The sequence below is a fragment of the Panthera uncia genome, chromosome D1, assembly GCF_023721935.1.
Source record: "Panthera uncia isolate 11264 chromosome D1, Puncia_PCG_1.0, whole genome shotgun sequence".
In the NCBI taxonomy this organism is placed as follows: Eukaryota; Metazoa; Chordata; class Mammalia; order Carnivora; family Felidae; genus Panthera; species Panthera uncia.
Genome location: NC_064808.1, coordinates 58,444,440 through 58,463,649, shown reverse-complemented (window position 1 = coordinate 58,463,649; position 19,210 = coordinate 58,444,440). Strand labels below are relative to the sequence as shown.

The 19,210-nt window shown below is 39.4% G+C and overlaps 1 protein-coding gene across 2 annotated transcripts in view; it reads left to right on the top strand.

Annotated features, from left to right (window-relative positions):
* INTS4 (integrator complex subunit 4) overlaps positions 1-19,210 on the top strand; it is a 116,866-nt gene that overhangs the window by 92,610 nt on the left and 5,046 nt on the right. For both annotated transcript variants that reach the window (XM_049619751.1, XM_049619758.1), the window contains 6 exons: positions 2,536-2,629; positions 5,323-5,403; positions 7,917-8,047; positions 13,563-13,622; positions 15,489-15,648; positions 15,853-15,996. In XM_049619751.1, coding sequence (XP_049475708.1) covers positions 2,536-2,629; positions 5,323-5,403; positions 7,917-8,047; positions 13,563-13,622; positions 15,489-15,648; positions 15,853-15,996 — 670 coding nt within the window. The remainder of the gene's footprint in view (positions 1-2,535; positions 2,630-5,322; positions 5,404-7,916; positions 8,048-13,562; positions 13,623-15,488; positions 15,649-15,852; positions 15,997-19,210) is intronic.

Below are 19,210 nucleotides of genomic sequence, written 5' to 3'. Positions count from 1 at the left end.
GTCCGTGAGTTCGAGCCCCGCGTCAGGCTATGGGCTGATGGCTCGGAGCCTGGAGCCTGTTTCCGATTCTGTGTCTCCCTCTCTCTCTGCCCCTCCCCCGTTCATGCTCTGTCTCTCTCTGTCCCAAAAATAAATAAAAAACGTTGAAAAAAAAAAAAAAGTTGCATGAGGGGCACCTGGGTGGCTCAGTTGGTTAAGCATCTGACTTCTGCTCACGTCATGATCTCGCAGTTGGTGAGTTCCAGACCCGCATCAGGCTCTCTGCTGTCAGTACAGAGCCCACTTCTGATCCTCTGTCTCCCTCTCTCTTTGCCCCTCCCCTTTTCTCTCTTTTTCTCAAAAATAAATAAACATTAAAATAAATAAACTTTTTTTTTTTTTTTTAAGTCGCATGAGATTAGAGGGATGGGTTTACTCCAGTGGACAGTTTTGTACAGGCTATTGTGAAACTTTATATGATGAACTTTATATTGTGAAACTTTATGCCACTCCACTTTCCTTGTGACCCAGATCTTCAGGTTTTCACAGCTGTCATTTCTATATGAAATTTTGATGTTGCCATTAAAAAACAAGACCACTTTCCATGAATGCTTTCTGAGGTGGATTATTAGGTTACACAAACACACACACTTCTCCCCCCACCAAAAAAAAAAAAAAAGAAAAAAGAAAAACAATGTGTTGTGTTTTTTTTTTTTTGTAGATGTATAGTGTTTCCCTAGAAGAATTAAAGAAAAAATTTTTTAATGTTTATTTTTGAGAGAGAGAGAGAGAGAGACAGAGCATGAGTTGGGGAGGAGCAGAGAGAGAGGGAGACACAGAGTCAGAAGCAGGCTCCAGGCTCTGAGCTGTCAGCACCGAGCCAGCCCAACACGGGGCCCCGAACTCACGAACCGTGAGATCATGACCTGAGCTGAAGTTGGATGCTCAACCAACTGAGCCGCCCAGGCACCCCTATGTATCCCCAGAAGAATTTAAAAGAAACTGGCAATGGTGGTTGCCTGTGAGAAGGGTGTACTGCTTAGCGGTGCAATGGGATAGGAAGGTGGACTAACTTAATTGCATATCCTATAGTATCTTTTGAATTCTATACTTCATTGGTTAATTCTGTAGCTTGGTATGTATTGTCTATTCAACAGATTAAAAATTCGAAATCCATAATTCCAGCCCCCACACAATTTTATCTGTGTGTGCCACTCTCTGTTTTCTTGTCCACGGGCAGCTCTGTGTTATATTTTTGCAATCATTTTGTCTGTACCTGTATCCAGCTAGGATACTTTTAGTTTCAGGTATCTGACAACCTCATCTCAAACTAACTTACAGTGGCTTTTTATTTCTTCATACGAATAGAAAATCGGAGGCAGTTCTAAGTATGGTATGGTCAAGTAGTTCATTTATATCATTGAAGATCCAGTTCTTTTCTCTCTCTGGATTTTTCTTATCCTCAGCATTTGCTTTATCCCAAGGCTTTTTTCTTTTAGAGTTACAGTATGGCTGCCAGGCAGTCAGGACTGTAAGTGCTCTTGTTCAGTCTAGCGCATGTTAGAGGTAGAGACAGAAAGACAGAGACACTCTCAGACCTGCTCCAAGCATGGGATATACGTCCTTGCATTAGGAATGACAAGGCCAACTTAAGTCACGTAACCGGGGAGATGACATATACTAATTGGCTTAGTTCAATCAGAATCTACCTGGAACTGGGTTTGAGGACACCTTCCCTTGAACAAAATCAGAGTTCAGTTAGTGAGGAAGAAGTACAGAATGGCTAAATGGGTAAGGAGCCAACAAAGTCTACTACAGTATCTTAAAAAAAATTTTTTTTTCCTGATGATAACAAAAAAGACGTGTCTATTGTATGGAAAATAAAGCACAGTTGGGAGAAGGCACTAAAAAGCACCTAATACCTCTATCCAGAAAACCACTTTGCTATACTTTTCTTCTACACATAGTTTTTACATAGTTCAGATCATACACCTTACTACCATTTTATATTTTAATGTCTGTATAATATTCCACTATAATAGTCTGTACAAGAGTGAATGTTGTGGGGTATAAAGCAATTCATTTGTTTTTAAGCAATTTTTTAAATTTAAATTTTAGTTAACATACTGTGCAATATTGGTTTCAGGAGTAGAATTCCATGATTCATCACTTACATACAACACCCAGCGCTTATTTCTGTTGGATATTCCCCGTAGAATTATTTCTCAGCATAAAGCTACTGATCAAAATATTTGACCATGTGTATGACTTTTATAATGTAGTGCAGTGTTACTTTCTAAAACAATTGTATTTGCTTAAACTGCTACCAAAGCATGAGTGAACCAATTTCATTATAATCACTCCAGCGTTGGGTTCTGTCATTGTGGGGCACCTGGTTGGCTCAGTCAGTAGAGCGCACAATTCTTGATTTCGGGGTTTTGAGTTTGAGCCCAATTTATTTACTAGGTATAAAATGGTAAAATGCTTTTGATGTGATCTTTATATTGATATCATTATCCCTATCCAATGTGTGGCTTGGGGTTTTATTTACCATAGGGATCTGCAGAGACTTGGAGAACTTCAGTCTGAATTAGCAGGAGTTGCTGACTTCTCTGCTACCTATCTTCGGTGTCAACTTCTTCTCATCAAGGTGGGCTTGAATCCATTATGTTTGTGACTGTGCTTATAATGTGCATAAAGTGTATAAGAATGCACTTGAATGGATTCAGCAGTTCTTTTAGGCCATTAATGTACAGTCTTATGTAGCTGCTTAGCAGTGGAGAAATTATTTACTTGGCAGTGTAATTATATTTGTCTCTAAAGAATTGTTAACTTGTGTGGGAATTTAAATTTTTTTAATTTGGAAGTATTCTTTTATCATTATATAATTAGAGTAGATTGGATAATCATTTTCATTAGAATCATATGGATTTTAAATTGGTTTTTATAATTTGATTAGCATAGAACTTTTATATTATTTTCTTAAAATGCCAGTTTTACTTTGTCAAAGTCTTATTAGTCAAAGGTTGATTTCATTGCTTTTAAAATGGCCACCTTGCTGGCATTCTATATTAGGTGGTCAGATTTCATATATACACACACAAAGTTGGTAACCAAGAAGCTGTTTCAGTTTGCTGAGTTGAAAATGTGTTCAATTAGTTCAGTAGCTTTCAGCTTCTGCAGTAGAGTTCTCTAAATTTAGGTTTAGGATTTAGGGGACCCCTCTTACTTTATATGCCTTTATCTTGGCTTTAGTTCCAAGCGTCTTTAGTTACTTATTCTTTAGAGTGATTATTATATTTTTTTAAGTTTTTTTCTTTTTTTTAAGTTTATTTATTTTGAGAGAGAGGGAGCATGAATGCAGGAGGGGCAGAGAGAATCCCAAGCAGGCTTTGCACTGGAAGCAAGAGCCCGATGCGGGGCTCCAACTCACGAATGTGAGATCATGACCTGAATGGAAATTAAGAGTTGGAGACTTTACCGATTGAGCCACCTAGGCGCCCCTGAAGTAATTATGATATTTGACTAAAGTCAGAGTAAATGGAGTAGTTAGAAATTATTTCTCACTTTAAGATACGTGAGCTTAGGGCTTTGCAGGTGTGTGTATATATGTGGAGGTGGGTGTGTATACTGAAATAGGTTGGGATTTAAACAGCTCTTGTTTGGCTACATAGATTCTTTCAAATGTGTATGATGTGTATACCTGTGTAACCACCACCAGTCAAGATATAGAGCATTTCCATTATCCCCAAAAGTTCCTCTGTGCCATTTCGCAAAGTTTTTCGTCTTTTCCAAACCTCTGTGTAACAGGGCTAATAATAATTCTACCTAGGTAAGGACTGGTAACAAGCAAGGTGTGTAAGAGCCCTGTGCTTAGTGTTTGACACATAGTGAATGCCATGTCATTGTTGGTCTTCCTTCTTTCTTGGCTTCTTATCTCTATAAGGAATACAAGCAGGTCTTTAAAAAGAATCCGGTTTTCTACAGTAGAAAAAGAAAAGAAAATATTCCTACGAAGAACACAGAGCTATGTTGGTCAGTGTCATGGAGTGTCAGTGTAGGTAAGGGGAAAAGGCTTAGAACCAAAGACAGGCAAATGTTTGATAACAGGGTAAAAGCGAAGTAAATTCTGGCACAACTACTCAACAGTATATTCTGTAACCAGTAATGATCTTTATGAAGAATTATACACCATGACAAAATACAGTTAATGTTATGTACCAAAAAAGCATACAAAATTATTTCTGCTTTGAGACTACAGCTATATAAAAAGCATACATATAAGAAATGACTCGAAATGAATTTTCAAAAACAAGGGTAGTATGATTTGGGTGATTTAAAAATTTCTGTATCTATAATTTAGACCTGCTACTGTCTTAACTGGATCCGCACCAGGTACATGTGACTATTGATTACTTGAAACGTTAGTTCAAACTGAGATGTGCTATAAATGCTAAATACACACTGATTTCTTAGAGTTGGTATGAAAAAAGAGTGTAAACTATTAATTTTTTAAAATACTGACTTTTTAGTGAAATTATAATAAATACACTAGGTTAAATAAACTATACTATTAAAATTAATTTTACCTCTTTTTACTTATAAAAATGTGGCTACTAGAAAACATAAAATTATGTATATGGTTTATGTTACGCTTCTATTGGGAAATTGTTAGTTTAGGTTTTCTGTAAAGCCATTAAATTATGTCTGTAATGAGGAAGGACTGAAAATAAGGGACTACAGCAGAGATTTATAAGAGAGTTGAGAGATGGGGCCGTTCAGATGAGAGGAGAGAGATGGAAGGTAAAATTGTGGCTCTTAGTGCTCGTTTTGAACACAGATGGAGAGAGAGGGAGGAATCTAGGAAAGCCTGTTGATTTCTAGGTTGGGTATGTCAGTAAGGTGATAGGCTGTTCAAAGGATAGTGAACATGGGGCAAAATAAAAGCCCCATGGAAGGAGCTTGGAAGGAAGCTCAAGGAAGAAGGGTCGAGGCAGCCTAGGTAGTCTAGTGGCTCTGGGAACAAGGAAGGACGAGAACCCTGGAAGCTGGCTTGCTTGCACATTTTGGTGAGACCTGGATGGCTCCTACCCTTTGCTTGCAAGCACTGATCTGATCTGGATGTAGGGACTTTGGGACAGGAATTGGATCGAATGGGGAGGAGCTCAAACCTTTGGTTTCCTCTTTCTTTAGAGTAGGCAGGGCTTATTAGCTTAAAAGAGTAAGATTGAGAGGAAGTCCTAATGCAGTAGATTTCCAAAGCAAAACAAACACATAAGCCTCAAATGACATGCCAGTCTTTTTGATCTCTTTGTTCGTTTCTCTCCTGATTTGTCTGTGTAGGCCTTGCAAGAAAAGCTTTGGAATGTGGCTGCCCCATTGTATTTGAAGCAGAGTGATTTGGCCTCAGCAGCAGCAAAACAGGTAAACGTATCGGGACCTTCTCAAATGGATCTCTTTCTAGGAATTGTCTTGTCTAAGTTGGAGTCAGAGGCTTTCACATGGCTCCACGCCTCTGTTGTGGCCTCCCCAGTTCTAGCCTGTGACAGAAGTTAGTGATATGAGAAGCAGCATAATTAGGGGACACAGCACTGGCTTGCTTGCTTCCTTCTTTCCTTCCTTCCTCCCTTCTTTCCTTCCTTCCTCCCTTTGTTCCATCCCTCTGTCCTAGGGCAGGGGGAAGAGAAAGGGAGACAGAAAATCCCAAGCAGGCTCCACAGTGTCAGCACAGAGCCTGACTCAGGGCTCAGTCTCACTAACTGTGAGATCGTGACCTGAGCCAAGATCAAACCGGATGCTTAACTGACTGAGCCAGCCAGGTACCCTTTAACTGGATGATTTCTAAGATGCTTTATTGTTCTAAAAATATATTATTATCAGTTTGTATTTTAGATAGACTAGAATCCAATAAATACTGTCATAAATCGTTTATCTGAAAGTATAGCTGAACTCATTTTGAGGTTGTTTATATTTTTAGCCTGTACCATCTCTTGAATGTTAAAAGGTCCTTATGTTGTCCTCAGTTCATTAAGTAGCTTTTAATTATATTTGCCTTGAATTTATTTCTGTGTAGCTTTGAGCGGTTTCCCTTCATTCTTAGGTATTGGGATTTAGTGAACTCTTCTCTGGGTCATGTCTTCCAGATTGGGAGTTGGTATATGACCGAGTCATTATGACCCAGTAGCAAGCTAAAGATGGTGACTGTGATTGTTAAAGTACAGTTCACTAAGTAATTTCAGGTCTATTTTAATTACTTATCACAGTAATCCCATTAGGTAAGAATAAATATTAAGTCCATTTTATAGATTGAACAGTTAAGGATCAGCAGGTTAAATTCATAGAGCTATAGGTAGTAGAATTAGGGAATTGAGCCCATAGCTCCTGATACCCACAGTGTTTTGTTTCCCTTGTTCTACTTGATCTTTCATCTGACCTAGATTCCTCCTCAGATCTGCTCTGTGGCTTATTGTAGGGGAATAGAGCCTAATGACTAGTACCCCAGAATGGCAAGGATGGGACCAGGGAGCAGTAATCTGAGAGGAAGAGGGGAAAGGAATCCTCATTACTAGGTTCCAGATACTGTACTAAGTGCTTTCCATGCTCCTTTTTATCCTTTAAATTTTATGACTTTGGGGCTGTTTCTTCCCTGTTTACAGATAATGAAACTGAGGCACTATGTAATTAACTTGTCTTACTGCCAGTTGTGGGAGAGTCTGGAGTCCTTTCTCTGACCCCAAAGCCCTCAAAGGAAGACAAGCACAGATTCGGGAGAGATGTATCATTGGGTGGGAGTAGCTGATTTGGATAGAAGAGAGCAAGAGCTTAATGCACTGGGCTTGAGCTGAGGTCATAGACATTGTTTTCTGCACTTGTTCTCTCTCCAGACTCCCTTCAACAGACCAGGCCCATAGAACAGTCTGTCTGGATGACTAATACGTGGTTAATGGTTCCTGATGCTAAATCCTTGAGGACTTTTCCTGGGGTCGGGTGTCCATACACAGTGTTTATTCATTTGTACCCACAGTTTAAGGGTAACAAACAGTGCTTTACAGTTTTATCAGTGATTAAACTTTTAATATCTTCACATCATCAACTAAGATGACTTTGTTACCAGATGAAAGTCTTTTTTTTTTTTTAATTTTATTTATTTTTGAGAGAGAGAGAGCAAGTGAGCATGGGGGTTGGGGGCGGGCAGAGAGAGAGAGGAAGACAGAGAGTCTAAAGCAGTCTTTAGGCTCAGAGTTGTCAGCACAGAGCCTGACAGAGAGCTCCAACTCAGGAGCCTTGAGATCGTGACTTGAGCCAAAGTCAGATGCTTAACCGACTGAGCCATGCAGCCACCCCAAAAGTCTTTTTTTTTTTTTTTCCAAGTATTATCTTTATTTGAGAGAGAAATAGCAAACAGGAGAGGGACACAGGGAGACAGAATCCCAGGCAGGCTCCACAGTGCCAGCACAGAGCCCTCTGTGGGGCTCGAACTCACAAACCATGAGATCATGACCTGAGCTGAAGTCAAGAATCGGATGCTTAACCGACTGGGCCACCCAGGTGCCCCCCCGAAAATCTTTTTTTTTAACCAACAAAACAACTTACTCTCTTTTTGTAAGATATACTAAAGTAATTTCTCATAACACATATTAATTTTTATCAAATTACCCTAATTTCTCTCACCATAGGCACTTAAATATCTCAGTTCTGTATTAAAAATCAGTTCAGGGGTGCCTGGGTAGCTCAGTTGGTTAAACATCTGACTTTTAATCTCAGGTCGAGTCTCAGTCTCAGGGTCGTGAGTTTGAGCCCTGCATTGGTCTCCATGTTAGGCATGGAGCCTACTTAAAAACAAAAACAAACTCAGTTCAGAATTTCACCTAGAATTCTGTGTTGCTCTCGAGACCATTATGATACTTTTACTGATTGTTAATTACCTTTCCTTATAGATCATGGAAGAGACCTACAAAATGGAGTTCATGTACAGTGGTGTGGAGAACAAACAGGTGGTGATTATCCATCACATGAGGCTGCAGGCCAAAGCCTTGCAACTTATAGTAACAGCACGGACTACTCGAGGGTAAGATGTGTGGCTGGCTAAAAGCGAGGCACAGTCCTTTCAAAGACGCTTCCAAATGCATTCAGAGATCTCACCAAAGTTAATGAGAAGTGAAAAGATACTTAGGAAAGATTAGCTAAGAGGTATACAAACTCTTCATTTTCTCAGATATTCCAAGTTCTATCTTTGGAACAAATTAAGTCTCTGGAAAACCCCTCCAGTGGCTCTCTGTTGCCTACAGCACAACATAAGACTTCATTAGGCAGCACTGACATTCTTTTTGGTCCTTGCTAGATTTCTTTAAGAATTTAGTGCCAGGAACCATTTTTTCTCTTCTGAAGGGACTAGTAAGCTCTCCGAGGCAGTAAAGACAAATTAAGACAATGTGCAGTGTAGTGAGACTACCTTGTTCAAACCCAGACCTCTCCACTTCCTAGTTGTTTGATTATGAATGGGTTTTTTTAAGCCTCTCTGTGCCTTGTTTCCCTGTCTGTAAAAAGAGAATGATGACAGCATCTGTCTCATGGGGTTTTTATGAAGAATAAATGGGATAATACATGTAGAAGCACTTAACATGGTACTTGGTACATAGTAAGAGCTCACTATCAGACTTTCTAATAGAGTTGCCATATTTCATTTGTTCTAAAATGCACATTTAAAATTTTAACTTCTCTGAAATTTTGATTTTATACTTTTTTAATTTTGATTTTGCCATATTTTGATTGAAAGTGTTTTTTTTTATTGTCTGTTTCTTATTTCATAAAATAAAGGTGCATCTTAAGAATGATGCATTGTAGATTTGATACAATGCAGTAACTTGTTCCCAGGTGGAGGACACATGTGATGCTTAGTCAAGTGATTGTGTCAGTCTAAATGTGGCATAGAGAAGGAAATGGGAGTGTTTTTAAGCACTGAAAAATACCGAGGCAGAAAGAACATTCTGAATGTTATTTGATTTCTTCACTTATTTTGATCTAGTGACCTGATAAAATCTGGTAGTGATTTAATCTTAGAGATAGCCATACATCCATTTAACAAATGTTTAATCCCTACTATTTGTCAGTCACAGCTGAGCAAAGACAGGTGCTTGTGTTGGCATCTACACTTTTTTATTTAAAGAAAATAGATATATTCTTCAGTTTATGTATAATTACTAAAAAAAAATTTTTTTTAATTTAAATATTGCAGGTTAAGTGAAGGTTCCCTGGTAATCTACCCCTTCTAAAACAACTGTCAACAGACTCTTCCCAAGCCAGATAAATACATCTACATTATAAATGTGTGCATATTAATATAAATGGAATATTGATATACTTTGTGTTCTGCCTCTTTAAATTTCATCCAACAGTATTTCTTTTTTTTTTTTTTAACATATAATTTATTGTCGAGTTAGCTAACATAGGTTGCATACAGTGTGCTCTTGTTTCGGGGGTAGATTCCTGTGATTCATTGCCTACATATAACACCCAGTGCTCACCCCAACAAGTGACCTCCTCAGTGCCCATCACTCATTTCCCACCGCTCCCCCACCATCAACCCTCAGCTTGTTCTCTGCACTTGAGTCTCTTATGGTTTGCCTCGCTGTCTGTTTGAAACTGTTTTTGCCCCAACAGTATTTCATTTTTCCATGTCCTTATACAAAGACTCTAATATATTTGGTCTTTACTTGTGCTGTAGTAATTTATATTTTCCATTTGTGTGCATCCCTGCTTCTTTCCTTTCTTTTTTTTCTTTTGGGCTTAAAAAAACCCATTCATAATCAAACAACTAGGAAGTGGAGAGGTCTGGGTTTGAACAAGGTAGTCTCACTACACTGCACATTCCCTTTCTTTCTTTCTTTCTTTCTTTCTTCCTTTCTTTCTTTCTTTCTTTCTTGGCTTTTGCTGGATTGGTTGTTTTCTTTGTATCTTTGTTTCATGCATGAGTTTGAAAGTTCTGATCCTACTTCTCTTGTATGTGCTGCTGAAGCGAGCATGAGTTCTGATCCTACTTCTAACCTTTTCAAGTGAGAGGCAGTGCAAGATAGGGGTTAAGAGGACTATGGTTCTTTGTTGCTTAGACTCAGATCTTGATTCCCACCATTTGGAAACTTAGTAACCTTGGACAAGTTACTGAAGATTTCTGTGCCTCATTTCGATCCCTGTAAGTTAAACTAGAATAATAATAGTATCTGTCTCGCCCTCATAGGGATATTGCAAGGATTATCGAATTATTATATGTAAAGCTCTTAAAATACTTGCCTGACGCATTCAGACTAAACACTTGATAAATGTTAGCTTATATTAGTTGTAGAAATAGTATTTTTACTTATTTTTACTTACATTTTTAATAAACATATTCAACTTATCAGCACAAAAAATTAAATAGACTTTTTAATCACCTTTATCACAGTCACCTCAGATCAAGATGAAAGTTCTAATGTGTTTTTATTTCATTGTCTCATACTGTTAAATAGTTTGGAATTAAGTTTCAGCTTATTATGTTTTTATAATGTATTTCTTATTTTAAGAATCCTTTCTTAAAGTATGCATTAATCTTTATAAGTACTTTTTCAAAATGAGTTAGCTCGAACTTGCTCACTCATTTTTTGTGTGTGTGTGCCACAGTTGCTTTTTAAAATACCTTGTCCTTTTTTAAAAAAAATTTCTGTTTATTAATTTTTGAGAGAGCGAGCACGAGTGGGGGAGGGGGAGGGAGGGGGTGAGGGAGACACAGAATCCTAAGCATGCTTCAGGCTCCGAGCTGTCAGCATAGAGCACAATGTGGGGCTTGACCTCATGAACCACAAGATCGTGACCTGAGCTGGTCAGACGCTTAACCTACTGAGCCACCCAGGCACCCCTAAAATTCCTTGTTCTAATTCACCATTTGACAGCAGTGCATTCTCTAGTAATTGTTTTTCTAAATAAGTATGTAAGTGATACACTCATTGAGACCCTGCATGTCCGAAACTGCCTCTCTTTTGCTCTTATGCATAATTGGAATTCTTTCAGAACTCTGTAAATGTTGCTGAGTTACTGTTTAGTATTTAATGTTACAGTTAGGATATCCAATGTCAGTCTGGTTCTCTTTCCTTTGTTTCCTTATTTTTCTTGGTTCTTTTTCTTTTTCTCTCTGTTTAAAATTCAGAAATTCTACCAGGATGTGTGTAAATATGTGTTTTCTTTCAATGCTTTTAACTGACCTTCAGTGGGACTTTGAAGTATAAACTCTGCTTTTAGCTCAGGGATCTTTTCCCAACCATTATTTCTTTAATTACTACCACTTCCATCCACTCCAGTCTGTCATACTGGATGTTGTGTCTTCTGGGCCTATTTTCCCTTATATCTTTTTTCTCATAATTTCAGTGTCTTAGCTTTTCTACTGTATATTCTGTGTAAATTCTTCAATATGCTCCTTTTTTTTTAACTTTTTTTAAAAATATTTTTTATTTTTGAGAGAGACAGAAAGACAGAATGCAAGCAGGGGAGTAACAGAGGGAGAGGGAGACACAGAATCCTAAGCAGGCTCCAGGCTCTGGAATGTCAGCACAGACCCCAACGCGGGGCTCGAACTCACAAACCGCGAGATCATAACCTGAAATGAAGTCGGACGCCCAACCGACTGAGCCACTCAGGCACCCCTCAATATGCTCTTTTAAGTTATGACTTCAGTTTTCATCATTTTTCAATATAGTATTCCTTACTTTTGAGTTGATTTCGTTATTACTGTTCATTTACCAGTATGCTTTCTTCAGTGCGCCCTTTTCATAGCCGTTTCTCTTGCTTTATCAGTGCAGTATCCTTTCAGATCTCCTCTTTACTCTCACTGAGGTTATTTATTAGAATTAAAGAAAAGATTTTCTGAGCTTTCTTGCCTTGACTTTCTCTCACTGAGGTCTGCTTGGTCTCCTTTACAGCCCTGATCATAGCATCTAATGATTTTCCATTGTCTTTGCATACTTATAAATGGAAGTAGATCAGTGTTTGGTTTCCCAGTGGACTTTACTTTTCCTCTGCTTTCCTTCCTTACCCTGAGAAAAAAGTGGAGGTTCTTAGTGATAAAGGCCTACTTCATATAGCATGTAGGTGAGGCTTCTTGGTCTGTTTGGGGGTTTGGAGGTAGTTCCCAAATCTATTTTATGTTTTACTATTGGGAAGTTCTACAAGATGACTCTATATAGGCAGACCCCACATTGATACTGCTTGGCTGAATTGCTTTCTTTTTACCCCCTCCTGAGGTCTCCTTTCCAGCCCTCTTACTCCTGGAGATCTTTAGTGGGTGAACCTCACTATCAGATTGCAGTTCCATTTCTGGTAGTTTATCAGAGTTAAGAAAGTTTCAAGTGCTACCTGTTTTTTAGGAAAAGAATTCAAATGCATGTTGTTTGTAGAGTAAGTTTCCATTTGTCATTTCTCATTTATTTGTTCATTCAACAGATATTTATTGAATAGTTGCTTGTGCCAGAAAATATATATCAAAATAATTAATATAAAAGTCCCTGCTCTCATGGAGCTTACATTTTAGTAGAAAGATTAAACTAGGTTATTAAGAACCTTGACACCCTTTTCTTGCATGTTTTTATATAAGGAGAGAGTATTTGTCTGTTTTTCCTCACTGGAATTTTACTCCTCTAAGGAATACAATATTAATGAAAATAAATACAAAGTTTCATTTGGAAATTACAAGAAATAAAAAGAAAATGAGTGGCTGTGAAGCCAGAGAAGCCAAGTGAGGAAAGAACATAGTCCTGTCTATGGGCAAAGTAGTAACAACACTTTTCCCCTTCTGCATGAGAATTTGACCTTTGGTTAACTTTCTAGGTATATTCCCTGGAAACCTGGTATATCAACTGTATTTACTAGGTAACACTGTGATCATAAAAATTGTCACTGAGAAAACTGCATATAGACCAGAAGGGACTATTAGTAAACTGTAATTGCCTGATGCAGACACCATAGCTTTGGGTTCTACTGAGTGCAGTGATTCTTTTAACTGGGCACATCCCTTGTGGGGACCCTGGAGGGTATGCCTATGGATTTGTTTCAAGAGATGTTAGCACCTATGGAGCATGAGGCTTCTCATCCAGGCTGGTCTCCAAACTCAACTGACATAGATGTCATCTCCTTGTACCTGAGCTGTCTGTCCACGGCAAGATCACAGCTCCCAGACAGCTCTGTGGATGGCTGAATGGAGTGCGGTGAGGACTCCTGCAGGGAAGGAACATGACGCTGGATTGCCTGCAAGCTGTGCTTCTGCCCTGTATCCTTAGTGAGTCTGATGCCAGGCACGGTCTATGATAGCCCTTGATTTTGAGTGTTCATTGAGCCTGATAGCCACTGAAGTGTTCTAATTGGGTCTTGGCATTCTGGCAGATATTCTCCCCCTAGGTCCATTAGGAATCTGCTCTTCCTTTTAGAGATAATTTTGATAGTGTAATACTCTGATTTCCTTTCACGTAGGCTCAGGTTTCTGGGAATTTGGTCCTCGTTCCTCAGTTCGAAGATTACGTAAGCCAAATATATGTATGTATGTTTGTTTTTCTCTTTTTCTACAGAGTTGACCCCTTATTTGGGATGTGTGAAAAGTTTTTACAGGAAGTGGACTTTTTTCAGAGGTAACTATTTCATTACCATCTAGCTTACTGACTCCTGGTTATGCAGATAACAGCACTTAGAGGGCAACAAGAGCAATCAGAAGCTAGAATCCTTGGTTTAACCCACGCATCCAACCTGTTATCTGTGGCAGTGTGCCCTCGCGCATTTTTTTTAGGGGTATGTAAACTTCTTTAAACTTAGCTAAATGTGCAACAGTGGTACAGTAAAAATATCGAGAATCATTTGGATTCAACATTCAGCTGGGCCACAAAAAGACAAGTATCTAGATGGTAAAACAAACTTTTTTGTTGAAAAATCTCAACAAAAAAGTTCTTTTCACCACTGTTCTTTATAGAGAAATATGGAAATTCAACAACAGTAATCTACAAAAAATTGTTCCATAATTCTGTAGGTAGCCTTTATTTTGTAGTACAGCTATGTTTTCTCAGAGTTCTGTATGAAATAAATTGGTTAAAACAGATCTAGTAGATGAATGGAAGGCTTAGCGAAGAAGTGGTAGTTGAATTGGTGACCAGACATGTGATATACTGGCAATATAATACTAGGAGGAAAGAATTTATAAGATTTTATAGTCTAATATTTATTAAGTCAGATATTTCATTCTTCCACCCCTTATCCCTGCCCCCATGAACCTCATCAAACCTGAAGTTTACATGACTATACTTTTCAGTCTTCATCTGGGTGAGATAGCTTCCTGTAGGGCTGAGTTGCAATACCACGCTTCACCAGTGGGTGCTGCTCTCTAGCAGATGATACACTCCAGTTTGGCTCTTTAAGATCCTAGCTTCACATCTCAACTGAGTTCATGCCTTACTTTGGTTTTAGATTTTTTTTCTCCCTCCCTCCTCCCTCCCTCCCTCTTTCCCTTTTTCTTTCTTTCTTTCATTCTTTCTTTCTGAGAGAGTCTGTGCGAGCAGGGGAGAGGGGAAGAGGCGGGGAGAGAGAGAGAGAGAGACAGAGAGAGAGAGACAGAGAGAGAGAGAGTGAGAGAGAGAGAGAGAGAGAGAGAGAGAGAGAGAGAGAGAGAGAGAATGAATGAATCTTAAGCAGGCTTCATGCTCAGTGTGGAGCCCAACGTGGGGCTTGATCCTACAACCTGGGACCATGACCTGAGCTGAAATCCAGAGTTGGATACTCAACCGACTGGGCCACCCAGGTGCCCTTGGTTTTAGATTTAAGATGGAGAGTCTGTTTTTGCACATTTGGGTTGAAGAGACTTTTAGGAAGGTGATAGCTCTGGTATGCCATAGTTTCTCATCTCTTGCATAGAGTTGTACATTCTTTCTTAATTCAGCCCCTGAGTCCCTGCACTGCTATTACCTCAGTGAAATATTTTTCGACTGTCCCCTTCTATAAGGCAGGAGTACTGTGGAATCAGAGGTGGGAATGAGTTTATTTAACATTTTTAAGCCTCAATGCAACATCATTTTCTCTGAATCTATGTGTTCCTTTCTACAAATATAAGCCCCATTAAGATAGGCATTTTCTTCTCTTTTGCTCACGGTTATGTCCCTGGTGCCTGTGATAGTAGTTGGCACTTGCAGTCTTAAAGACGTATATGTTAATTAATGAATCTATAATATGAAAATAATGATCGTAACAATGCACAGGATTGCTGGGAGGATTAAATATGATCATGCCAAACACTTGAGGAGTATATCTGGCACATAGGGGTATTCAATAAACAAGGCTATCAGGATGCTCATATCACCAAGGTGTAATTATCTAGGTGCCTGGCTTTCTCATTCAGGGACCATGAGCTCCTTCAGTTCATCACTTCTCCTACCTTAGGATTTGGCATATGTTTGGGGATCATCCTGTGGTAAATAAATGCTTAGTCACTTGGCTTCTGTTTGTTCCTGCAGGTGTTTTATTGCTGATTTGCCCCACCTACAGGACAGCTTTGTGGACAAACTTCTTGACCTGATGCCCCGACTCATGACATCCAAACCTGTAGAAGTTGTCAAAATTGTACAGACCATGCTGCGGCAGAGTACCTTCCTACACCTCCCCCTTCCAGAGCAGGTCCTGTCAAGTCTGTTCAGACAGTCAGAACTGTTGACGTTGGTGATCTTCTTTGACCAGTTGAATAGCTGAGCTAGAGCCTTCCCTCTGATTGGCTTTCACATGTTCACCTGTTAATAATGAGACAGAAAGCTGCACGGATCATGTTTTGTCACCCAGGGATGACCTGGCTTCAGGATCATTATGTTTTTTTCTTGCTTACAGATCCACAAAGCTTCAGCCACAATCATTGAGCCAGCAGGCGAGTCAGACAATCCTTTGCGGTTTACATCCGGGTTGGTTGTGGCCCTGGATGTTGATGCAACCCTGGAACATGTGCAGGATCCCCAAAGCACCGTGAAGGTCCAGGTCTGTCAGATTTTGGTCCTCATAGAGCTTCTAGACCATGTGTTGAAGGATTTAACTTCAGCAGCCCTGTAATTTCTACCTGAGGGACAGAAAGTGAGGAGAGAGAAGAGATGATTCTTAATGGTGAAGAGTCTTGATGTGAATCCCATCTCTTCCGCTGATTGTGGTTTAGAGCAAGTTACTTTAAACTCTGAACTTCAGATTCTACAACTGACAACTAGGAACAATTGACACTGAAAGGAAATGAAGTATATAAAGCCACTGGTACCCAGTAAGGGTTCACTGAATGACAGGGGTCTTTCTAGTCTTACAATGTGAAGTTAAAACTTGGTATTTTCAGGGCTGCAAGCAAACTGTAATAAACAAATCCTTTTCAGGCTGTGGATGGGTCCACTTGGTGAGCAAAATTTATGGGTTGAAAAAAATCACTAGGGAGTATTTTTTCCTAAGTTAGACATATTAGAGACACATGCCAGATGCAGTAGAGATACCAGTTTAAACAGTCTGCAGTTAAGCCCCACAAAAATACTACCCACTTGCCCATCCATCCACCCATCCGCCCATCCATCCACCCATCCGCCCATCCATCCACCCATCCACCCACCCACGAAGTAATGCTTACTCACATGATGAGTACTAGGGTTGCAGGGGTGAATGTGTTAAATTCTTGCCCTCAGGATGCTCAGTTTCAGTGAAAGACAAATAGATACGCAGTTATAAAACAGAAGTTCAGTCATCATTCAGACATGCACAGAAGAATACTGAGGCCTCTTAATGAATACCTGATTGGTCGCGTACTATAGGCCTAATTTTGGGAACCCATCTGCAACACTACCTTCTGAAAAAAAACCCAGCTATTTAAATGAGCTGACTTATTCTCAAGAATAGGAGACTGACTGGTTCACTAAAGTAATGGAGTAATGTACTGACTCAGCCTCTGACTATGAAACTAGGAAGTTTCAAAGACAAGAATGGAGGGGAACACAATATACCTCTCTAAATATGCCTCTTTGGCATAAAGAATATTTGGGGATGATTGTTTTTGAGAGGCCACAGAACCTGGAGAATCTCTGAAAACAGAGAAGTTGCCCTTTTGTGAGGGAAATTTACATTTATAAGGGAAATCACCATTTGTAAAGGTGTCTTCTTTGTACCTGGAAGAGAAGGATTACTAAATCTCTAGAAACTCTTTTATCAGTGAAGCAGGCACCAATTTAAGTTTGCACAACAGGGGCACATGTCTGGCTTGGTTGGTAGAGCATGAACCCCAGGTTGGGCATAAAGATTAATATTTATTTACTCTTGTGTGTGTGTGTGTGTGTGTGTGTGTGTGTGTGTGTGTGTGTATATATATATATATATATATATTTTTTTTTTTTTTTTTTTTTTTTTTTGCATAGCAATCTTACCTTTGTTTATTGTGCTTACCTAGTAACCTCCCATAACTGGCTCCCTCCCACCGCAACACCTTCCTTTGGTCTTTGGTGGAAGATGGTATTTAAGGTGATGTCTTGGGCCATTTCAGGGAGTTAATCAGTTTTCCTGGGTATTTCCTATGTTCACAGGATGTTTACATGTTTTAAACTTCTGTTTTTCTCCTGTTTATCTGTCTTTTATTATAAATGTGATCTTAGCCAAGAACCTAGAAATGTAGAGGGAAAATTATTTTTCCTCCCCTACAGCTTAATTCCAATTTTTAGCTACTATAAAAAATTCTGTAATATATTTATAATACACACACACACACACAGTGAGACAATTTAATTTGGATGGTGTGGTTGGAGGCTGAGGAAAAGGAAGACTTTGTGGAGACACTCATGCATGGATGAGGTCTGAAAGGATGAGTAAGAGCAAAGGATAGGGGCTGAAGGAGGTATTCTAGGCATAAGGGATATGAATAAAAGTAGGGACACAAGCACTGACAGTAAGTGAGTACAATCTGAGGACAGAATAGCCTGGAGCCAGCAGGGAAAGCTTCTGGAAGAGGTAAGAATGAGTCAGGCCCTGAAGATTTGCCTGTGGTGACAGTAGAGGGGGGAAAAAAAACTCTGGCTTCCCAGCAGGAATCCTTTTTTTTTTTTTTTTTTTTCATTAAGGAATTCTTTATTATAAATCATAAGATGTACGGAGAACTAATTCTGAGTTGATGCTGCACATTTTTGGTTGTGTTTTTTTTTTCCCCACATTAGTGGTTTTCTATTCTACCTCCACTTTAGAGTTACTCAGAAAACATTAAAAAGTAATGATGCACAGGCCTCAGCCTACACCAGTTAAATCAGAATCCAGAAGGTAGGCCCCATGACTATACCAGTTTTTTTTTTGTTTTGTTTTGTTTTGTTTTTTTTTTTTTGAGAACTCTTATATGATTCTAATGTGGAGCTAGGGTTGAGAACTACTGTTTCACATTTATCCCTGAAAAAAGTTCAGTGGTCAACTAAGCATAAATGAAATTACAGGCAGATTATTTAAGGGTCATCTGCTAGACTTTAGAAAATGTCCAGAGCCACCCCACCAAGTGCATGGCCAAACTGTTTAGAAGCCTTTACAGGTGGGGAGCTCACTGTCTATTTGCAGGACAGCTCTGATGGTAGGAACGTGCTGTCCAGACCAGCACTTTTTCTGTTTTGGACAGATGAGAGGAGATTATTGCAAGAGGACCTGGTTTGGGGGGTCCCAAGCAGACCAGGTTCAGTCACTAGCTGTTGGCAAAATCCAAAGGCCGAGAGACAGGTGGTAGTGAAACAAGACAGCAGTTTATTTCAGGGACAAAATTCACTGAAATTATTTCACTGGGAAGACAGCAGGCTAATGTCTCCAAGACTGTCTCCATAGTGCTGAGAATACTTCCAGGTTTATAGAAGGAAAATGTGGACAAGGTGGGTGGGTACATGCAGGTGGGCAGTGAAGGTCCTCACTCCTTGTCCTTGGGCCAATCATGTGGGGTCTTGCTGGTTCAGTGCAGTCATTACTGCTTGAGGGGGTAGTTTTGGTTCCTGTCAGGAGATGCTTTGCCTTCTGGGTCTTTTGTCTAAGTTAAGAGATAGGTTGGAAAGAAGAACTGAATTGATGAGAAAGTTTGGGGTAAAAAATGGAGGTAGCTGACGTCCTTTTTCATTATGGGACCAGAGTTGCATAGTTGAAAGACCTGTGTAGTTCCCTACTTTGTCCTTATCAGTAGATTTCCGTAGTCCAGGCCATGTGGTTCTAGGATCAG